Genomic DNA, 21,502 nt, shown 5'->3' with positions numbered 1-21,502 from the left:
GTTAAATGAGAGTCCAAAAGAAGCTGGGGAGGTTTGATCTTCACAGCTTGTTTCAGTGTGCAGAACAGCACGGTCATTTAGAAACAACAGGAATGTTGGTATTTTACTGCACAGAAAAGGGAGGAAACTTGAAATGTGAAAACAGACACAGTGAAACAAAATCACAGTGGGAAAGTCACCCTAACCTACATGGAAACCAAACAGTGCCCCACAGTAAGAAATGCAGAACAGAGCAGATGGTATTTTTATATTTTATTTATTAGTTATATTAAATAGCCTAACAAAAATGGTTTAACTCACTAAAAATTACATCTGCATTAAGCAAAAGCTATTAATTTCACACCACCACAAAGGTAATTAGCAGGCTACATAGTACAGAGTACCACCAAAGCATCTTTATGATACAATTTAAAGTGCATATTGGAAGCAATAGGAAAAATATAGTTCTGCAGTTGCAAAGCTGACTTAAAAGTTGTACTTAAGCTTAAACATGATGGGAAGGCACAGAACTAGGATCCAACTGTCAGAGATGGCTACAGGCAGTTAGTCTCCATTTGATCCAACATGGCTCTGAGCATTCAGCACTTCTACAGGGCTAAAAATACAGTATCCATGTATCCTCTCGTACATTATCCATACTAATTTCATGTTTAAAGCCCAAACCACAAACGCCATTTCTACCCTGAAAAGAAAGAGGCAAAAGATCATAGCCTGATCACAGCTGATACTATAACAGCTGTGCAAAAATTTTCCAGCAGATGGGCTACATCATGCTGTCCATGATGACAGATGTGATAATGCAAAGCTAAAGTAAGCGTTTGGCTGAATAGCTAGTAGTGGATCTATTGTTTTGGTCATCAGACTGAGGACTTGTGGGAAAAAGTGCAGATCAGATTCACTGGTAAAATAAGACACACAATTTGATATTTGACGAATGCGACAGGTACTGATGCTGCACTCACAAGACCCAAATTCTGTAAAGGTTACACATATAGGGAAGCATTATTCAAGGAAGTAAATGATGTGTAAAAAGAACATATATCATTTTGTGAGAAAAAATTACTTTTCTTAGCTGACTGTGACATACAAGTACAGCAGTTGAACAAAGTAACTTCTTTCTTCTTAGTACTTCAATAGTAAATTAAATAGCTACATGTTCAGTTATTATGCCTCAGAGCTGACAGTTGATAAATTTCTTTATTCAATTCCTCTTGCTTTCAATTCTGATCGAACCCGCTGCAGATATTCAGGATCAGGGTACCCGTAGCTAGGAGAAGAAGAAAAGAATTGTTTGGGCTACTTCTGCAATGAAGCATTTGACAGTTTCTGTAGGACCTTCTCACCAAAATCTCTTAAAACACTTTACAAATTGCATGCACTTACTTCTTACTCTATAGGGACAACAGACCCTATTTTACAGGTCAGAGAGGTGGTACAGACAGGGTAAAGCTAAAAACTTACAAAAAGCAGCTGCTCGATTTGGTTGTCCAAACTGACAGTAAGAGCTTTAATTTCAAAGCTGCCTGCTGTCTCACTTGAAAATGACAAGGTACTGGGGTATGCATCTTTCTAATAATCAGAGCTGAAGCGTATCCAAGTGAGCATTCAAAACACAAATATAATGGCAGCTCTGGATTTTAACTGGAGCATCACCAAAAGCATGTATGAAGCAAGTGATAACTAGGGAGAGTATCTGGGCAGAGAGGGGAATAAAGTAGAACTGATACTTTTTGGTTTTTTATGATCCTAGCCCAGGAAGGAGGATCTAGACACCAATCTTTAGAGCTTGCAGGAAGACACCTGTCCCTGAGAGGCTGCAACAAGCTTGAAAGGACTGCTGCAAGCCTCCCTCTTGCCTCTGTAAGATTTTTTCCAGGAGCCAAACACTTGGCTAATACAATCTGCGGCCAGTCATATCTTTAAGAAAGGTCAGTTTTATGTGCATCAAGGGGTGGGACATAGTGATCCTGACCCGAAGACCATTATACATTGAGGAATTAGTAATCCACATAACAGTTAACCTGGGCAGGCCCAGGCCTGCGGTGTGGCCTTCAGGCCTGGGTTCTGCTGCACGCATCCCGTGGCTGCATGACAGACTCAGCCAGCTCACTCTAAGAAAGCTGCTGCAGGCAGCTCCCACTCGGTACCCGTGATTACGCCACCTGCGTGTCCTTGCCTTTATCTAGAAGTGCAGAAAGTCCTCAAGAAATGCTGGCTAGAGTTGTCTTCTACTAAGAAAATAATGTAATAGCTTGAGCAACCTAAATGGGGTAACCCTTCCTAAGGACAGGGTCAGCATGGCGTCCTGTGCTCTGACCGGAGGCCCACTGAATGCTGCGTAACTCCAGATTCCTAGCATCTAGAAGGACATAACTATACCTACACTACAATATCTTCTTGCTGTTAGCTCTGATAAGTAGAATTTAAAATCCTATTTTACAGAGTCTGAGTGCCATCTTTGCTGGGATCATAATGGACCAGCACCTCCTGGTGCAAAGCAGCAGGTAATGGAGGAGGCTGAGATCAGGATCCCAACCTGAGCTGCTACTAAGAGCTTGCTGTCCCGTCCTGTACTAGAAATAGTGAATGAGCGGCCCGAGGGGCAACGGAAGACTAAGCTAATCCTTGTTCCAACTGTCCAAATTGGTGAAGGTGATTCAAGTCTGGATCCATAGAGCATTCCACAATCACTTTGGTTGTGACAAACCAGGACAGATACTTCAGATTTGCTAACAGCATGCACCACTATAAAAAATCTGAAAGCCCTAATGTGGGAAACGTTCACGGTAGCCTTCCCACCACATGTGAGTAGAAATAAAATTGCATAAAGAGAAGGCTACTTACTGGGTAGGTCCTCCAGCTGTGGAAGTTTTATGATGAATATCATTCCATGTGATAACGTCTTCTGCACCAGTAGTGCGTGACCGCCCCACTGTAAAAATCAATTTTTGGTCAAAGGCTTTTCTGAGAAGCTGCAGAATTTCTCGCCCTTCCTTATTGTCAGGTAAATATGCTCTTCGAGAAATTGCATGATAAGGTTTCCCCGGGTTTGGATGGTTGCTCTGTTTTGTAGAAAACAAAACAAAAACACATAGTATATGATAAATGCTTTGAAAATGTGAAAATCCCACATCCCAGCTTTTGCAATACTTTTTATCCTGTCTCTGATTCAGAAGACATAGCATAACTGATGACTGATTTTGAGGTGGTTTTTTCTCATTAGACAATTTCTTTTGTGTAAGTTTCATTCACATTTTCTTGTCATCACTCATGCATCCATTGTTAGGTTTGTTTCTTCCTCTTTGTTCCCTCAAATGCATGTCCCCCACCCCTGACTTTTTCATTTATTCCATTTTCAGTCCTATTCATGACTCTAAGCACATAACATAAGCTAATTTCTCACCTGGAAAGCTTGCAAGCCAGCCCGCTATTAACTTTTGCCCACTGGTGTCAGCAGCTAGAATGCCTCAGAGAGTCCTCATTATACTCACAAAATTTTGTTTACATTATATCACTCCATAGATTTCAGTTCCGTTATTCCCAATGCACAAATTAAAGATAGGTAGCTCCCTCCTGGTGCACATAAAGTGGAGGGCTACCATTTGACTATTTAATTCCTGCTATATTACTTAATTGCACCCAAAAATACTGAATTAAATACTAGCAGATTTGTACAGAACAAAAGAAATGTCTCTCCTGGACATGCATTAAAATGCTGGAAAAGTAGTTAATTTTATATTCAATATTGGTTTTGTTGTGGGAAAAATATCTTTTATGAATCTTTAAATATACTTACAGTTTGAATACCACCGAACATATTATAGGTAATCTCAATAGTACCACAATTGGGATAACCAAGGAGAGATGAAGACACTTTTCTACTTGACATTGTTCCCTCTGGTTGGTCTCCTTTCATGGGTCCATATATGGTGTTACACACAGGACAAGCTTGCTTATAAGTCATGGCCTGGGCGATGCAACTTTTGCAAAATGCATGATTACACTTTTCCAGTACTTCTTTATTATCAATTCTCTCCATGCAAATTGGACATACATCTTTGTCTCCTTCTTCTGTCTTTGCCTTAGACTGTCCTTCAGAAGAATGATTATTCCTTTGCTTGCCACTGTATTTCTTCCCAGGAGCTTCTCGATAGCTGAGATCAGAGGACAGTGGTGTCCTATTTTTAGTTTGTGTTGAGTCTTCAATGTTAAGAAGGTTCATAATGTGCTTTTCAGCAGCACGAAGATGGTTTGGTAAACCGCTTAAAATGAGTTTGTCTTCCTTCTTCTTAAGTTTTACATGCAGATCTTCCAATTGTTTTCCATTAAGTACAATTTTTAATCTTTTCTTCTGATCTTCTGAAAGGTTCAAGCTGATGAGTTTTTCTCTTAACATTGCAGAGGCATTCTGAAATGCATTAATGAAACTTTCAGCAGCATGTGAAGACAAATCAGAAGTTTTGGTCTTAGGCCTAAATATTATGAGAATCTTCTGACCATATGAATGGTCTTTCTTTTCTATTACTGTATCAAATTTGTCTTTAATGTCTTCAATCTCTTTGCTTAATATTGTTTCCAACAATTTAAACACAGAAGCATCAACTTCAATTCCATTCCTGTATTCGTACAGTTCAGATGATATTTGAATATTCTTTTCAGCTTGGCTTTTCTCACCTTCCTCTGCTACAAATTTTCTGGCAGCTAAAATCTCACTTGCTGGACCACGGAGTAGCAATTGATTCCCTTCCTCTTTGGCAAGAAGATTTCTAAACCTAGCATTTAATTTCATTATTATCTCATTTAATGTGTAACTGTTTGTCATGGGAATCTTTTCCTGTTTCAGATCTTCTATACTTTTCTGAAAAATTCTGATAAAACAATCATTAGCTCTTTGTATTGATGCAGGACTTTCATCAGAAGTGAAGTGTACTGACATGGTCCCCTTGGAATGATCTTTAGTTCTTATATACACTCCAAAATTTTCACATAGTGTTTTGATTTGTTCTTTGCAGGTATGACTGAAATATTCATAGAGAGCTGACGGAACTGTAAGCTCATTCATTTCTTCAGTGTTCAGACAATTTTCATCTTTCAAACCATTCTTACTTTCAGAATGTGAAAAATCATGGTTTGGGTCATTGCCTGCAAGGATATCCTTAAAGTAGTGATAAGCTTTTTCAATATCTGTAAAATCACCTGTCAATTTCTCAAAGCCATGAATATCAGGATTTCCTTCTCTTTTTAAATTTGGACATAGAGTGGTGATTTTCTCCCTTTGCTGTTCAGTGAACATGCTGGTATTCAAAGTTGCAGACACTGTAAGAAATATCTAAAGAGAAGACAGGAAGATATCAATAGTTGTTTTTTCTAAGATTCTCTGCTCCTCTATTTTGAGTAAGGAAAAGCTCTGTACTTCTCTGTAGAGCCAGATTACTATAGACACATTGGCACACACTGTTTCTTTTACGTCACGTATGTCACGTATACTGACGTTACACACATGTAAGTAAAGCAATCTGCTTCTAAGTCAGCAGCAAAATGAAATTTGTTAATGTCATCAGCATTGCAGGAATAAAGACAGTAACTTTGCTAGTTTGCAATTGTGACCTCTATTCCTGATCTCTGGTAATCTGGTTTGCATAACTAACACCATTTTATAAGGCAAACAGCCATTCTCTGTGTCTGACCTGGTCATGTATTAGCCCCTTTCCCCCTCATTATCAGGCCCTGAAGCCCTGAAGGTTCTGCGTGCCAAGCAGACAAAGCAAACAGGTTTCTTTTTCCTGTCCCTATCGTCCTGGGCACCATGCCGACTACTCCCCTCCCTATTGGCCTTGAAGGTCCCAGGCACCCCACCAACTAGGTGATGATGACCCCACCGCAGGAACTGGGAAGCGTAACAGCACACAGAGCACTGTATATAAAATCAAACAGTTACAAGTCTTAAGTGGAAACTTGGACTGCTGCTGGACAGTGAGGCCCGTGATCCCCCAGCGGCCAGGGACACCTCCACCATCCTCTGCCTCCTCCAAGGACTGAGTGAATGATTCATACTCTTTTATGTGTTTTTCAAGTCTAGATTATTATTGTTATAACGATACGCAAGCCAAGCATTAAGATTTGACCCAATCTACAGAGGGTCCAGGTGGTTGGAAACCATAAGCTAAGCTGTGCTATAAAATTCTATGCTGTGCTACGCTACTTATAAAATTGCACTACACTGATTCTGCTTGTAGAAATCCTGTGCTACCCTGATCATTAGTTCTGTGTTAAGCTAATCACAAAATCCTGTTAAAAAAAATAAAGCTTTAATTGTAACTACAGCTTAGTGCCATCATCATTCTGCCAAAGCTCCACAGAAGAGCCTGTCTGTCCCCTTAGTGCTGGGTGACAGAAACAAAAAATATTTTAACAGCAAATATAAGTTGTATCATATTGTTCTTTCATTATATCAGACTTTCTAGTTTTCCCTACTATCTTTCTTTTAAAAAAACCCAAATGTCATGCTTTAGTGACTCAGGATTAAGGCAGAAAACAGGATTCTGAAAAATAGTAACAACCATGTTCACGTCTCTACTTTGCACAGACAGGAGGACAGGAAAATTTGCAGTATACTGCTACAGATGTCAAATAACCAATATGTTAGCACATGCTATACCTCAAAAGCTACACCTCTGCTACTACGCAACACAAACTAAACCCTCTGGGCCAGGTATCAGTGTCAACATCCTGTAACGTGTAGGCTGGCCCTACCCCATGTCCCTAACACACAGCTGATCTTTTCTTTCCATAGCTTTTAGTTAAAAGTGTCTGAAATAACGTTTGTTGTGCTACATCCCAGCAGAGCAGATTTTTTTTTGACACTGGGGTAAGGGCTGGAAGTAATTAGGGATGTTTGAAGGTGCAAAACGTGCTGAAATAGTGTTAGAGGTCTGCATAGCGGGAAGGGATTCAAGTCTGATACAATTTTTCCACCTTTAGGGAGCAGTCCTTGGTGCATACTATCCCCCAAATCCTGCCCGGGTGCTGCTTTGGGGAGTTGTGGTTGGCACGTGCCAAAGCCATGCTGGAGAATATGCTGCCTGCTAACACATATGGATGACCTGTGGTCCAGCACTCAGAAGTCACTCCCTGCCCCCATTTCATTGACTAAGACAACATAACTGACATGTGCTTGGCACGCAATATTGAAGTGCAACATAAAACAACACAAAGGACTCATGGAACTACAAGTAGGGCAGGTTGCGACACTGCTTGTTACTGCTCTTCCCGAGGTACCTTTTTGGTAATGACTTCTCTTGCCGTGTGTCCATGGCCTTCGGCTGCCTGCTGCTCCTGCTGGGGTGGGGAAGAGCTGGAAGGGATGAAGTAGCTGGAGGAGGCCTGCTCTGTAAACTGGCTCTTGCTCGGGTCCCCTTCGCCCGGCTGGATGACTATCTTCAGGCGTCTGGCACCGATTTCCAAGACGTGATCCGTGCGGGATTCCACACTCTTCTTATCTGCAGTAATTTGGGGACAGGGAGATAAGGCTGACGAAGTTACCTGAAGCCTGACGGCCACACGGGGCCACAGAGACCGCCTGCCCTTTGCGGCCCACGCGCCGCCCGCGGGCGCAGGCTGGTGCCCTCGGCGGCCATTTCCCGCCCCCTCGCACGGCTGCGGGACCTGAGCGCGGAAAGGCCCCCCCGGCGGGCGGCAGGGGCTGGTCGGCCCCCTCGTCCCCTCCGAGCCGCGCCGCCCGCCCCGGCCCCTCTCCCCAAGCCCCATACCTCGCTCCTGCTTGAAGTGTACCCAGTAGGTGCCGGGCTCGGAGCCCCCCCACACCTCGCACTCGCCGCCCCCCGACCGCTTCACTGACTGGAAATATCTCTGGAGCTTAAGAATCGGCTTTTCGCCGGCGTCGGGCGCGGGACAGAGCCGCACCAGCAGCGGCAACGCCGCCATGATGCCCGCCGCCGCCCGCTTTCGCTTTCGTTTCCCGCTCCGGCGCTCGGAGCCGCGGTTCCCCGCCCCGGGTCCCGCTCCAGCTCCTGGCGCTAAGAGGACAAGGGCCGCGCCGCGCAGCGCTCGTTAATGGGGATCATCCAGGTAGCAGAGCAGGGCTGGGGTGGAGGGGCCGGGGCTGGCGCCTTCCCGCCCGGCCCAGGGGGCGGCCCTCCGCCGGGCAGCGGCTCCCTCACGGGCCCGGGGGGCTGCGGCTGGAGGTGCCTCTCTGCGGCCGGCCGGGACGGGCTCCCCGGGGCCTAACGCGCGCCGCTGCCTTGGGGGCCTGGGCACCGGGAGCGGGGGAAAGCGCCGTTCTCTGGCCCGGCCCTTGGCGTGAGGTAAAACTTGCCGGGCTCTCACCCCGCAAGAGGTGAGAGGTCAGCAGGAGCCGGAGGGGGCCGTGGGAGACTCCAGCCGCGGTGGTCCGCTCACCGTCGCTTCAGCTCTGAACAGCGTTTTAAGTATTAGAAAACTTAATACGCGTTTTTGAAAAGCTGGTGGTTTTGCTTGCAATAGACCTGCTCCAGTAGGAATGCAGCCCGTCAGGTAGTAACGTGTGTTTTCTCTTTCTTGCCTTTTTTTTTTTTATGGTAGAGTTTCTATCCATATACCTCGAAAGAGAAGAGTCGCTTAGGTAAGACTCTCATCTAGCCATCTGAAAAGTGTGTTCTTGTATTTAAGTTGAAAATTGCCAGCTACAGCCAGCAAACTGGAAAACTTTGATGAGGGATAGCCGGAAGCAACCTGAAACGTATGCATTGGACGCGGTTATGGATCAATGTTGTTACTAATTGCTTCAACAGGATTTGCTTGCATTTCTCTTTTGAAAGAGCTCAGAAGTGTTTTGATGAAATGTGTATACCTTATAAGTGCAAAACGTTAGGCTCTCTAACAAGCAGGTAGCGTACTCCAGAGGAAAGTTTGATTAAACTCAAACAAATTGATTTACACTAATTAACATAACTACTGCGTATAGTACCGCTGACATCTGCCAGGAGAGGGCTGTATAGCCATACTGATAATATAAAAACTGCCTCACTCTTTACCATTATTTTTGTATCCTAAAAAAAGTGGTTTAAAAAGCCCTTCTGAATTCCTAAGTTCCTTACAAAGAAAGAACTTGCTTGTGAGCTTTAAGGGCAGACCAAAAAAGAGCCACAGAATTAAAGGTAAAGCTCAGCATAAGATCTCTGTGGCACGGTTAAATGAACGTATCTGCAAGTGTTCCGCTGTGGCTGTGGGTCGCTGACTCTCCAAAGGCCCACGGTGCTCACCCTTGGACCTTGCTGGAAATCAGTAACAAAATGCTAAGCATGCCCTGGAGAGGGCAGAGGCGGGCTTCAGCCTTCTCAGCAAAACAAGTTCAGTGTGGCAGAAGTGCTGGTTTCTGCTTTTACAAGCGTTTTGAAACCCTGATTATGGCATAGCTTTTCACATTTGCTTTCTCAGCCTGAGTTTTAGCACCAAATGCAGCATGGTGTCACACTTACCAAAGCCCTGTAACAGCATCTGTTTCAGACTTTCTTCTCATTCTCGTCTGTTCCTTTTTCTTCCTCTCACCATTTATTCTCAGCCTGTTCAGTTGTACTGCATCAGTCAGTCTTTGAGGATGGTGCTCTAAATCAAATTAAGTTTTGTGGTGTGGTGTGTTTTTTTTTTTAAATTCAGATTATGTCACTGATTGATTTATGAATATGTCCCTGACAGTGGTTGTGTCAGCCTAGTGGTGGGGGGAATAAACAGTAGGAAAGAGAGAGTGAGAAGAACAAGTAGCAGGAGGAGACATATCTTAACCAAGCTCCCTCCTCAGGTAAACAGTAAGGCAAGTCACCACAGGCTCAGCGATGTTGTTGTTGTTGTCATCTTTTAGTGCCTTTGGAAGAAGAATAGGGAAAGAGGAATAAGTGATCGGCCACTTCTAAGGAAAAGGTATTTGCCCAAGGGACCTACAGGCTGTATGCTATAGGTCCTACAGCCTGTAAACCTACAGGCTATATCCCTCTGCTGAGACGAGTTTGAGCAGGCTGTTTTGATGCTCAGGGCATATTTCACCAGGTCTGACGTCTGCCAGGTTGCAAGAAGATAATGTTGAAGACAGACTGCTTCAGAGGAGGCTGTGTGGCCTCCCTGAGTACACTGATCAGCAGCTGGCTACTCCCGTGTCTGCCTGTGTTCAGTTACAGGAAGGGAGGTGCTTCGTGATTGAAATGAAACTGAAAGTATTCACTGGCTTACAGGAAACAGCGAACAGCACAATACTGACTGTTTTTCAGAATCCCAATTTGTTAAGCTGACAAAATGCGCTTGAACTTTTCACTTTCCTGAAACTCACACTGCTGTGATTCATAAGGCATTGGAAGGAAAGAGGACAAGGTCTTGAGAAAAGTTGGGAAAGGAGCTACTGGATGGGGAGGTTAATTTGAACAGAATAATGAACAACACTCCAGGTCTTGATTTCTTTGCTTAGTTGGGCTTTCTAAGCCTATGAGAAGGGGAGAGAGAAGACCAGACTATGCCAAAAATATTGTTAAGTCACGGGAGTCAGATAAAATTGAGAGCTATAGACCACACTTCTATATAGAAAGCAATGTTTTGACAGCAGTATCTTGGATTTCACTTTTTATTATTCTGTATTCTAGGGCCAAGGATGGTAATGGATGAGGACAGCTTGATGATCCCCATCCATAAAGATGCCTATGAAGCTCTTAAGAAAAGAGAGGTCTGTCTAAGTAAACTCATTTACAAAAAGTTTGCTTGTACATTGACCCTCGAAAGTACAAAATGCACTGATGAAGTATACAGGAAAACAATAAAGGGAATTGACATTTGTGTTTGTAAGGATGATCTCACAAGACACAAGGTTGATGCTTTGGTGAATGCAGCCAATGAATATCTAGATCACGGAGGAGGCCTTGCTTTAGCCCTTGTGAATGCTGGAGGGCAGGAAATACAAGAGCAAAGCAACCTTCATATTCAAAAATATGGAAAACTCACAGCTGGCAAAATAGCAGTGACAGATGGAGGGAAGCTTCCTTGTAAGAAAATTATTCATGCCGTTGGTCCAAAGTGGGCCATGCATGAAAAGGAAAAATGTTGTGACCTACTTCAGAAAGCTATTGTGAATGTTCTGAACTATGTTAGTGCTCCAGAAAATACTATAAAGTCTGTGGCTATCCCAGCAGTGAGTTCAGGCATTTTTGGCTTCCCAATCAGTTTGTGTGCTCAAGTGATTGTAATGGCTATAAAGGAATTTGTTGAGGCAAGGCCACCAAGCTGTCTCAGGGAAATCCGCCTGGTGAACATTAATGAGCCTACAGTTGCAGAGATGAAGGCAGCCTGTGAAAAGTTTCTGGGTGATATCAGTTCACCTCAGGAAGCCCTTCCAGCTTCACAAAGCCAGACTTCAGCTTTCATCAAACATGGAGGCATTCGCTTGCGCATCGTAAAAGGACTAACTGAAGAGCAGAAGGTAAGTCTGTCCCATAATATGTTGAACATGGAGTTGCCTCCAAGTCTTTGCAGGGTTTGGAGCCCAACACATACTGTATCGGTCCCCTAAATAGTTACCTTCTCTTCCTGATGAGAATTTACAAATGGTAAATACATTTTAGCAGGAAAGAGTTGGGTTTTTTTCTAATTGGGTATTAAACATTAAAATGTTTTTATTTCTTTTTTTTATACGTGCTGTTATAGGATAATAGGGAACAGCTAAAGATTGGATAATTAATAATATATCCCTATGTTAATGTTTCTCTTCTTATTATAACATCATGGGAGTTCGTGTTTTATTATGCTGTCCCTAGAAGTCTACTCTTATTTTTTGCCTTGCTTTTTTTCCTATAATTTATGTTGTCATAGGTGTCACTATTGGAGTTATTCAGCAAACACTGAAACAGCTGAAAATAACTTACAGAGATGATGTACACCTTACCTTTAAAGAATGCATCACTCAAATTGTTTATTTAACATTTTAGCTAGAAAATCTGATGCAAAATATATGAGCTTAGTTATAGTAATCCAACAGAGCTCTTATACTGGAAGCTACATCGCAGGAATGGCATTTGCTTTCCCCAAGTACTGTAGCTCAAAAAAATTCATAACTTTTATGTTAAAGAGGTATCTTAACTGAATAGGAAGTTCATTTTTTTGAGGTGAGAGCTGGGATAACAGACACAGCGATAGTTCTGCTCCTTGGTAATTGGCTGCAGAATTGCATTTGATGAGGTGCATATGGGTCACTCCCATCATTCTGTTGAATGCGGTCTGATGACTTGAACAGGTCTTACACACACTGTCAGCTTCTGAAAGCAATGTATGCGTTTACTGCCACTAGAAGGTGCATACTTTGATGTATTCCAGCACTGCCCTTAGTAGTAGTAAGAGAACCTTTCAAACAGCTGATCTGCTGCACTCAGGCTTTTTTCAAGGAATTGTTCCTAGAATGAGTGCTCTCTATAGTAGCAAAGCTTGAAAATAGTAAATTTGAAGTATACTGATGCTTTCCACTCTTTTCTTCCAGACTACAGCTATTGTTAATTCTGTGCCTGTGAATTGCGAGCTTTCCTCTCCAGTGTCAGAAGGACTGCTGCAAAGAGCGGGTTCAGCTCTTCAGGAAGAATTTGAGTCTCAACGTAGATATGCTTCATCGTATAAGCCACTCATAGTGACAAAAGGGCATAATCTACCCTGTGAACACGTGCTGCACGTCATATGGCCACACTACCACCACAGCGTGTTACAGTGTGAGGTGATGATCAGTCAGATGGGATTTTAATTGATTTTCATGTTGAGTGATGTGAGGACTATAACACTTGTTTTTCCTGCAGGAATTGAAAGATGCAGTGACAAGATGCTTGTGCTACATTCAGGACAAGCAGCCTGCCTCCATTTCTTTTCCAGGAAATGGGATTTGGTCATTAGTGCTGCCTGTTGATATAGTGGCAGAGATCATGATTGAAGAAGTTTTATATTTCGCCAGGACACACCCTGAGAAGAACATAGATGTGCAGTTTGTCTTTTCCTGGGATGACTACAATGCCTATAAGGTAACAAATTTGTTGTTAACTACCAATATGTAAAACTCGAAACTATAAAAATATTCCAATAGATCACTACAAATCAAGATAACCTGAATTCCATACTACTCACAGCATTTGTGAGTGACAGGTCCCTTTATGAAACTATTTGTCTTGTTAACAGGTATTATGAACCTTTACAAAACTTTATTTTGTCTTCACTAAAGCCAGAGTCTTCACCCTGTGGTCTGATAGCAAGGGGAGGGAGCTCTGAAATTCCCATGACTATCAGCGAATTTGTAAGAGTCTAGTCTTAACTCGTTAGGGAACAAGCTTATTCCTCCTCGGGAAATTTAACTTTTTTTTTTTTGTATGAAGTTCCTAGGGCAAAACACTATCAACACATTACATGACCTGACCTGACAGAAGGGTTGCAGACAGACACTGGATAATTTCAACTGCAGTGTGCCATTTTCCACCTTTGGAATATTTGGCCAATGTGATTAATACACAACTATTTTAGCCATCTATTATAAAAGTACAGAGTTTGCTTTTGTTCCCATTTAACTTCACAGAGTCACAGAATGGTAGGGGTTGGAACGGACCTCTGGAGATCATCCTGTCCAATTTCAACCATCCATTCTTTCAACAGGTGCAAGAACTGGGTGGAGGGAAATTGGAACTACCTGATCTTTAAGGTCCCTACCAAATCAAACCATTCTATGATTCTAAGATCAGATCCATGTTCTGTAACAGTCCCATAAGCTCTAAAGGAAGCTGTATGACAGCAGTGTGCTCATCACTTAATCCCTTGATAATCAGGGCACAGCAGAAATGTTATTGCTGGAAAACAAAAGAAAGGCAATTTGCCAGATGCCAAACCAACTGCCTAGCAGAGCAGCGCTTCTCAGAGGCCTTCCATGTGTCATCATGTAGAGGAACTTTGGGGTAAAGGCAGGGGAATTGTCTGGGTTTTAAAACTGAGTAAGGACTCATCAGCATTAAACTGCAAGTAATGAACACCTTTATCCACTGTGGTTCCATGAATTCTGGATATGCCACCACCAAAGGGAGTTGGTAAAGGTGCCATTCAGTGTGTAAGGTGTCTTACCTTAGGAGACGTAGAGCAGGAATGCGTTTGATATTGTCAGGAGTAACATTTTGGGAAAAGCTGACGAATGTCAGCTGTTAACAATTTCAGGACTGGGGGGGGGGGAGTTGTATAACTACAGCTGTAAAGTGCTTGTCTAACAGAGTTTTGAAGAGATGAATTGTATGTTTGACAACGGAGATTTCAAACTGCTCCTAAACTTTTCTCTTTCAAGGTTTTCCAGAGAAAATTTTATTCGGTAGAACATAAACTGGGAAAAAAGCATTACAACAGAAGTGATTATTTGGGTAAGTAATGAACAGAAGGGGCATTTTAAGTAAATGAGCGTTCCAGATTTGAGATTTGACATTCCTTTAAAAAGAACTCAGTATTTGCATGTGTGTCTTGGGGAAAGGGGGAGGCAAAAATGTATGAATGCTTTGCATTTTAACATTAATAGGCATGGAACTGGGCAGCCCCTTATAAGATATTCAAACATAAAAATCGTTAGTGCCTACCTTGTTGGAAGTTATTTAGTGGGAGGCAAATAAAGTCTGCATGTGTATGTTTTGTTTTGTTTTTTTTTTTCCCCCTGGAAACCTTACCTCCTGGTACCTAATCTCTTTTTTTTTTTGAGCATACCAGAAGAGTAGTGTGTTTCTTGCACTGTACGTCTTGGATTACATACAGGAGTTTGTGACAGCGCTTGAAAGCTCTTTACTCTTCCAATGCACTTGTATAAAAAGACCCCAATCTTTCTTCCAGGAATAGAGTCAGGCAGTCAAAGCGTAAAAGAGACTGCAAATAATGAACCGGCTATTGAACTTAAAGGGAACATACGTACAGCGTTGGAAGCAGCAGAATTGTGGATCCAAAGCTTGGTACAAATTCACAAAAGTCACTGTGCTGTTATTGAAAACAACTACATTTTTAGCCTCGGTAAAAATGAGTTTGACGAACTATCTCAGGAGCTGCATTCTAGTCTATGTGTATCAGAAGAAGTGCACAGGGGAAAAGCAAAGCTGGAATTTAAGGGTCCCCCGGATGCTGTGATTGATGCAGTGCTCACAACTGAAAAATTACTGCTTCGTATGCAAGAGCAGGCTACAGCCAAACAAGAGAAACTGCTGCACTTAATGGGTATGTAAAGTAAAGAAGTGACTAACTGAGTAAATAAGTGCCTGAATAAGTTCAAGTATGAAGCAACATATATCTATGTATTGCCGAGAGTGGACAGGTGTGCATTCAGTTCACACACATACTGAGCATTGCTTTAATTACCAGTGTTACTGTACTTCCATCATACGAGCTCCTGAAAGAGCATTTGTTAGATTTGGTTACTCACTTGGCAATATTCCCAGTAGGGCACAGTTTATACAAGGGCTGGCCATCGTTGTACAGCCAGCTGTAATGCTGGCTTCCTCCAGGACAGCTTCACTTAAAAGCCTGGCCACCAGAGGCTTACAAAATTTGCACTTTAACACATACCTTTGTTGAGCAATTTCACTAGCTGAGGCTTGGACCACCGTTGCTGGACCCACCAACGGCCTTGTTCTGCAGAGCCCCAGCCACCCACTGACAGCAGGTAGAACTAGTGGCATTACAAAAAGCTACTGGATGTTCCATGCTTCCTCATGCTTGTGTAGTCATTCAATACAGATACCATTACATGAAAGTTGGGCTGTGGGGAGATATAATGGAGGATATAAATTGCTTTTCTGTGATTTTCTGTCTCTGGTAGAAAAAAATTAATACATTTATATATGTGTGTGTGTATATATTTATATACATTTTAAATCCCTCTAAATGTTAGCCTCTGGCATTACTTTGGAGAATATTTAACATTCTTTGTTCTTAACTAAATTACCAAACCAAAGTATTGGATCCCTCCTCCTTGCCTTTGCTTCAGATACTGTGAAATATGAATATTTTACTCCCTCATTTGTATCCAGGCCAACCAGAAGCAGGTCAGCTTTCGGAAGAACACCTTCACAGGGCAAATACTACTAAATACATCCAGATTTCACTGGTGGAATCACACCTGCAGGAGTTTAAAGACAGAGAGAAGCAGTTTGAAAAGGCTGGGCTTCGTGTTCTCAAGGTAAAGAGGGTATTCATGGAAAAAACTAAATCTCAGCTGATATATTTGAACTAACATGTTTAACGGACGCTTAAAAAACTCAGACGAACTATTTCAATATATTTCTTTTAAAAACTAAGAACAAATCAGCCTCATCCTTAAAATAGATGTAGTCTATTATAGATATAATAGAAAGTATTTGAAACATAATGCAAATGATCACTCAAAAAGTGTGTTAAATTACAAGAGGTCCTTTTAACTGTATATTCTGTCTCTTATTTCATGCTTCAAATGTTCTTTTAGGACTCTAGAGAAATATGAGATCATATGTTGGAATGAGTGCAGTATTTCAGGACACTAATGCAGTGTCTCTGTTTTCTTCTCGTGAGCTTGACACCAAAAATTAGCAGCTGAATTTGTCAGAGTTACGATCTGATTAGTAGTGTGTTGAAGTTGGGATCCTGCTTGGATGTCAGTGCTTTATCGAACGGGAGGAGGCAACACAGTTGGAAGGATGTGTGTGTCTAGTAGTAACAGCGGATAACTGGAGACCAGACTGCCACGTGCTGAACTACCTTTCATATGAGAAAGTTACTTAACATTGAAATAATAGCAAATACCCAATGAAAGCAAGGTGCTTTTTGATCTGCAGAACTAAAGACTTTGCTGAGGCTCAACACAAAAGGTACATCAGAATTTAAAACAGTACTGCATTGAGGATAGGTCATAGTTCAGTTAAATGACTTAACAGAGCAAATGCTTGGTCGTGCTTCAGTCCCTGCTCATTTTTAGCTGAGCAGTCAGAAGCCTGGCACGAGCAGGTTGCTGGAGTGGAGGCCCTGCAGGACCCTGGTAGTGACTGATGCCCAAGGGCGGTGGCTGTCCCACTGGTCAAGGCAGGTAGGGGAGTGAGAGCTGCAGCGTAGCCAATTTGCCTGAAGTTCTGGGTGGCGTTATGCTGCGCGCAGCCACGCTTTCAAAGCACAAGTTAACGTAAAGGCCTTCTTATCTGTGGATCTCTTTTTTTTCCCCAAGAGCTGTAGAGTTTTGATCAACGAGAGCTGAGGTTCTCCACACCTTACAGGACACTTACAGTGCTTTACGAGGTTAGGCCATAAGGACCTACCCAGCTAATTCTGATGTATTGTTGATAAACCTGTTCAGTACAACTCAAGTACTGGAAATCAGTATACTGGGATACATTCACAGAATCACAGGATGGCAGGGGCTGGAAGGGACCTCTGGAGATCATCTGGTCCATCCCCCCTGCTTGAGCTGGGACACCCAGTGCAGGGGGCACAGGAACGCATCCAGGCGGGGTTTGAATGTCTCCAGGGAAGGGACTCCACAGCCTCCCTGGGCAGCCTGTGCCACTGCTCTGGCACCCGCACAGTATATATATTCCCATGGATTTCAATGAGAGGCACGTGACAGTGGCACAGTTCTTTTTCTGTTGATCAATTGCACACTTCGCATACTTTATCTGCTGCATGGTCAATGCATATATGCTAAATCAGAGGGTCTTATATTGAAGAATGTAGCCTGAAAAAGAGCACTCATGGATTTCATGGGTATTGGTCTCTGTTTGCTTATACTACACTACTATTTATACTACAGATTGAAAAGATACACAATCCTCTTTTATCCGCTGCATTCCAACAAATGAAAAAAGAAATGGAAGAAAAACAAAGTACCTCCAAAATAACCCACAAGCTCTATCAGCGTGTTCCTGCTCAGTTCTGTAACTCCGTGTGCCAAACTGGATTTCACAGGATGTATTCTCCGCCAGAAGGTAATAACTTGCTTTGGCATCTTTCACCAAAATGAACAGTGACTGACTACTAAAGTTGGATTAAAATCAATATGGCATTCCTAAACAATAACTGTTTCTTATGTGCATTTAGAGTCATATGAGCTTGCTTTTTTATCTATTGTAAGATTTTCCTGTTTTTCCTTCCCGATGCTGTGCAATCAGTAAGGCTTCAGGAGGATAAGCCTGGACTCTAGCCTAGCCCAGACACTGTTGGCAGGTTTGTCAATATCCATATAATGCCACGTCCAGGTTTTATTTTGTTGTGTCACTCTGTAAAGAAAGTTGACATCCCTCTTTACTTGCAGCAGAGACACATTCAGCAGCTTGATGCTTTAAAGCACGTACAAAGGAATTGCAGAACCATTGAGGCTGGAAGGTGCTTCTGAAGGTCATCTAGCCTAAGCCCCCACTCAGATCAGGTGCAATCAGAGTCAGCGGATAACCTGGCTGAGCAACCTCCCATCCAAACTAGAGTACGCTTAGGAAGACAGTTGCAGTGTCTATGAAGTACTGTAGCGGACAGCGTAGTGGGCAGATGCTTTCAGAAATGCAGGGAATAAGCATTTGGCGTCTCATCCTGCAGTAGGTGAAGGGCCTGGTATTTTGCTTGTCAGATGCAGAATTGGGATTTCAGGCAATAAGCTGTTCAGAAAGTGGAGGTTTGCCTTTCCTTCTCTGGGCAACATACATAGCACACCTTCATGTTTTCAAAGTAATAAACAGGATGATGGTCTAATTTTATTTCTTGGCACTTTTCGATGCGATACTGTAATAGCATTTTTAAGCAGCATTCCCCTTATAAATCCCAAAGCTTTTTTTGCAGCTTGCGTTATTAAAATCTTACCTTGTTTGGCGCTTACCAGAGTCCCTAGTATACGATGACAAAAGCATTTATATAAATACATTATACCTTGATGTTTCTATCACTGGAGTAGCAGCTAAATCAGAACGGCCATCAGCTGTCATTGCTCGTGATTTCAGCAGGAGGTCAGTGCTAGCATCAGCACCACTTAACACAAATTGGCTTCCAAAAGGATGGCACATGCCGAGCAATAACATAAAATGTAACACTGAATCAAGAAGCAGTCTTGTAGTACTACCACCCCAAAACAACCTGTTGTTAAAGGCTTTTTTTTTTTCTTCTGAAAATTTGTCTTTCTTTTTCCAGAACAAAAATACGGAGCTGGCATCTACTTTAAAAGGAACCCGAAAAGCCTAATTGAGCTTAAAGATCTACAGGAAACAGACTCTAAAATGTACGTGTTTGAGGCTGATGTATTAACAGGCTTATACACTAAAGGCAAGCCGTCTTATATTGGGCCACTGGCAGTGGATGGAGAGGCCATTAAGGTATATGACAGCTTAGTAGATGATGTAAACAATCCTGACACCTTTGTCATTTGCAACAGTGTTGGGGCCCTTCCACAGTATTTGTTGACTTGTTCTCCAGTGAGGGAGAGGATTTCAGCCATCTGAGGAAACCGGGAACATCCTGAGTAAGAGTTAATTAGAACTGTAGCTGTTGTGAAGACCCCCTGAGAAAAAAGTCTAGTACTTAGATTTTAAGAGGATGCTTCAACTAGTAACATGCTGTGATCAAAGTGCCTCATGCAAAGCACTCTGAAACATCCATGAACAAAAAAAGTCAGTCAATACCTTAGGGAGATCAGAATAAAATTACCTGTGAATAGAAACGGAAGGGAAAGCATCACAAAATACTGTTTAACGTTTATCTGGTCATTTGCTTTATGCCTTAAAGTGTTCTGAGCACGTGACTGTACACCTGATGTTTGCATAGGTTGTCATTCTTCCACTACATTTTCTTGATCTGAGCTATTTTATATATATATATAAAGTGAAACCCAAGAGACCTTGGTTGTGCCTTTTGATTCTTAAATTTTCTTCTACCTTAAATAGGTGAATGTATCAGGTGAAAGCTGTTTCCCACTTAGGGACATGCTATTAAATACACAGTTATGACAAATAAGGGGCACTACTTCATGACTTCTACCAGTAGTTGCTGTTAGAGTTTTTATTAGTTAAGAGATTCTGAGCATTGTAGGTACATGTATTCGAAGTAAAAAGTATAAATGACAGTGTCAGCTAACGTGTTACTTTTCCATATAGTCTTAGGGACATGACTTGGTTTGAGCTATAGATTTCCCAGTGACGTTCAATTGCTTTGAAAGGCTACAGAATTAGGGAACTGGTTCAAGCTACAACTTGAAATTGCTCTTCAATTAATCTACCTTTACCAATATCTTTTAAAGACTACAGTGTCAACCTTGTAGCTAAACATCCCCACTTTGAAACTTCCTGTACTAAAGCCTGAAACTATGTCTGACATCAGCAGGGTTTAAAACAAATCTGTTGCCCCTAACTAAAAGCTACTACCAGATTTGTCCAATCTGAAGCACTTAAAACCACCAGTTACGGCTCTAACTAAACACCTGAATGGCTTATAACATTGCTGTCATATGGAAATAAAGGCTCATCTGTCAATATCATGTCTGCTTCTCAACTGAAAAGACAGTTGTGGTTAAAACTCTCAATTATCTGGGGAGAAGGAAGGCTTGCATAAAAGTATTAAAAACCAACGACATTGGCACATGAAAAGTGTTTCATCTCCATGTAAAGCACTGTGCAAGTGGAGAGCAGTCTGAACCCTAAAACATAAACACTAATTTCATTTAATAAAACCTCTCAAAATAATTTGTTAATGAGTTCCCATCACATTTGAACTGTGCCTGCAACTCCCAAGACAGAAGTCATAGTGCTAGGAATCACTCAAGTCTAAAAAAAATTGTTATAAAAGTCTAATTCTGAACTCTAAGCAAGGTTGCAAGTGAAAAAATTTTTTGAACCATTACAAAACAAGCTTTTAAATGAATATTATAATTGGGTTTTCTTTTTTTATTATATTTAATATTAGCTATGTCTACGTTGTTGCAAAAGGGTAGCTTTTGTGGTGTGTGAGCCTGTGCTCTAGTTAATGTTAAAGGGAAACCCCCCACACCCTGCCCGTGACCTTGTGAGAACCATCTAACCCATCCGAGTCTTGTTCTCACAGAGATCCCAAGGTTGCTTTTAGATAGTATGCTGGAAGTTTGAAAAAGAATTAGTCTATTTCTATCTCAGCTTCTCCATGTAAGCAACACATTCTTCTCCTCTATTTGTCTCATTTTTTCTCATGTTTCTTGATTCACTTGCTACTGCCAAGAAAACACACAGCTGTGGAGTTAAGGTTCATTAGGCAGCACTGAATAACCTTATTTCTGCTTGCTTCAGGAAGTATCATTTTTAAAGGAGTTTCCTTGGAGGATTTTTTATTTCTGTTTTCTTTTTTGAAAAAACTCAGCCCAGAGTTTCTGAACTACTGCAACAATTTCTATGAAGCATCAGTTTTTAGAAAACCTGAACATTTTTTTTGTTGGCACAGTGTAACTAACATCTCTCCTACTCGGAATAAAGAATGGTTTTCATAGCATGGTATTATTTTAATACTGTTACACAAGTAC

General features: G+C 41.9%; 2 protein-coding genes across 6 annotated transcripts; one reads left to right on the top strand and one right to left on the bottom strand.

Annotated features, from left to right (window-relative positions):
• Positions 1-237: 237 nt before the first annotated feature.
• Positions 238-7,944, bottom strand: DTX3L (deltex E3 ubiquitin ligase 3L). The gene is made up of 5 exons (XM_064451146.1): positions 7,770-7,944; positions 7,279-7,499; positions 3,797-5,329; positions 2,845-3,062; positions 238-1,267 (listed from the first exon to the last, which is right to left on the bottom strand). Exons 1-5 carry the CDS (start codon positions 7,942-7,944, stop codon positions 1,198-1,200), a joined length of 2,217 nt encoding a protein of 738 aa, XP_064307216.1. The 3' UTR covers positions 238-1,197.
• Positions 7,945-7,969: 25 nt separating this feature from the next.
• Positions 7,970-21,468, top strand: PARP9 (poly(ADP-ribose) polymerase family member 9). Of its 5 annotated transcripts, XM_064451140.1 has the most exons (10): positions 7,970-8,088; positions 8,581-8,620; positions 10,626-11,455; positions 12,506-12,733; positions 12,813-13,031; positions 14,327-14,399; positions 14,857-15,231; positions 16,044-16,192; positions 17,789-17,963; positions 19,153-21,468. In XM_064451140.1, exons 1-10 carry the CDS (start codon positions 8,074-8,076, stop codon positions 19,458-19,460), a joined length of 2,412 nt encoding a protein of 803 aa, XP_064307210.1. In that variant the 5' UTR covers positions 7,970-8,073; the 3' UTR covers positions 19,461-21,468. The 5 variants fall into 5 exon arrangements, with proteins under 5 accessions (XP_064307210.1, XP_064307211.1, XP_064307213.1 ...); XM_064451141.1 differs by lacking the exon at positions 8,581-8,620 and having other exon boundaries at positions 8,000-8,088; XM_064451143.1 differs by lacking the exons at positions 7,970-8,088; positions 8,581-8,620 and adding an exon at positions 8,224-8,324.
• The last annotated feature ends 34 nt before the right edge of the window (positions 21,469-21,502 follow it).

This window comes from Phalacrocorax carbo, chromosome 5 (assembly GCF_963921805.1).
Source record: "Phalacrocorax carbo chromosome 5, bPhaCar2.1, whole genome shotgun sequence".
Taxonomy (NCBI): domain Eukaryota; kingdom Metazoa; phylum Chordata; class Aves; order Suliformes; family Phalacrocoracidae; genus Phalacrocorax; species Phalacrocorax carbo.
Note: the sequence above shows the minus strand (reverse complement) of the source record. Positions and strands in the feature narration are given on the sequence as shown.

Excerpts from the sequence above, each read along its gene's own strand:
- PARP9 (XM_064451140.1), top strand. Across the intron at positions 15,232-16,043 it reads GAAACTGCTGCACTTAATGG|GCCAACCAGAAGCAGGTCAG; the intron begins GTATGTAAAGTA and ends ATTTGTATCCAG. Across the intron at positions 17,964-19,152 it reads GATGTATTCTCCGCCAGAAG|AACAAAAATACGGAGCTGGC; the intron begins GTAATAACTTGC and ends TTCTTTTTCCAG.
- DTX3L (XM_064451146.1), bottom strand. The coding sequence starts at position 7,944 with ATGGCGGCGTTGCCGCTGCTGGTGCGGCTCTGTCCCGCGCCCGACGCC. Across the intron at positions 7,500-7,769 it reads ACACTTCAAGCAGGAGCGAG|ATAAGAAGAGTGTGGAATCC; the intron begins GTATGGGGCTTG and ends AAATTACTGCAG. Across the intron at positions 3,063-3,796 it reads TGTTCGGTGGTATTCAAACT|AGCAACCATCCAAACCCGGG; the intron begins GTAAGTATATTT and ends TCTACAAAACAG.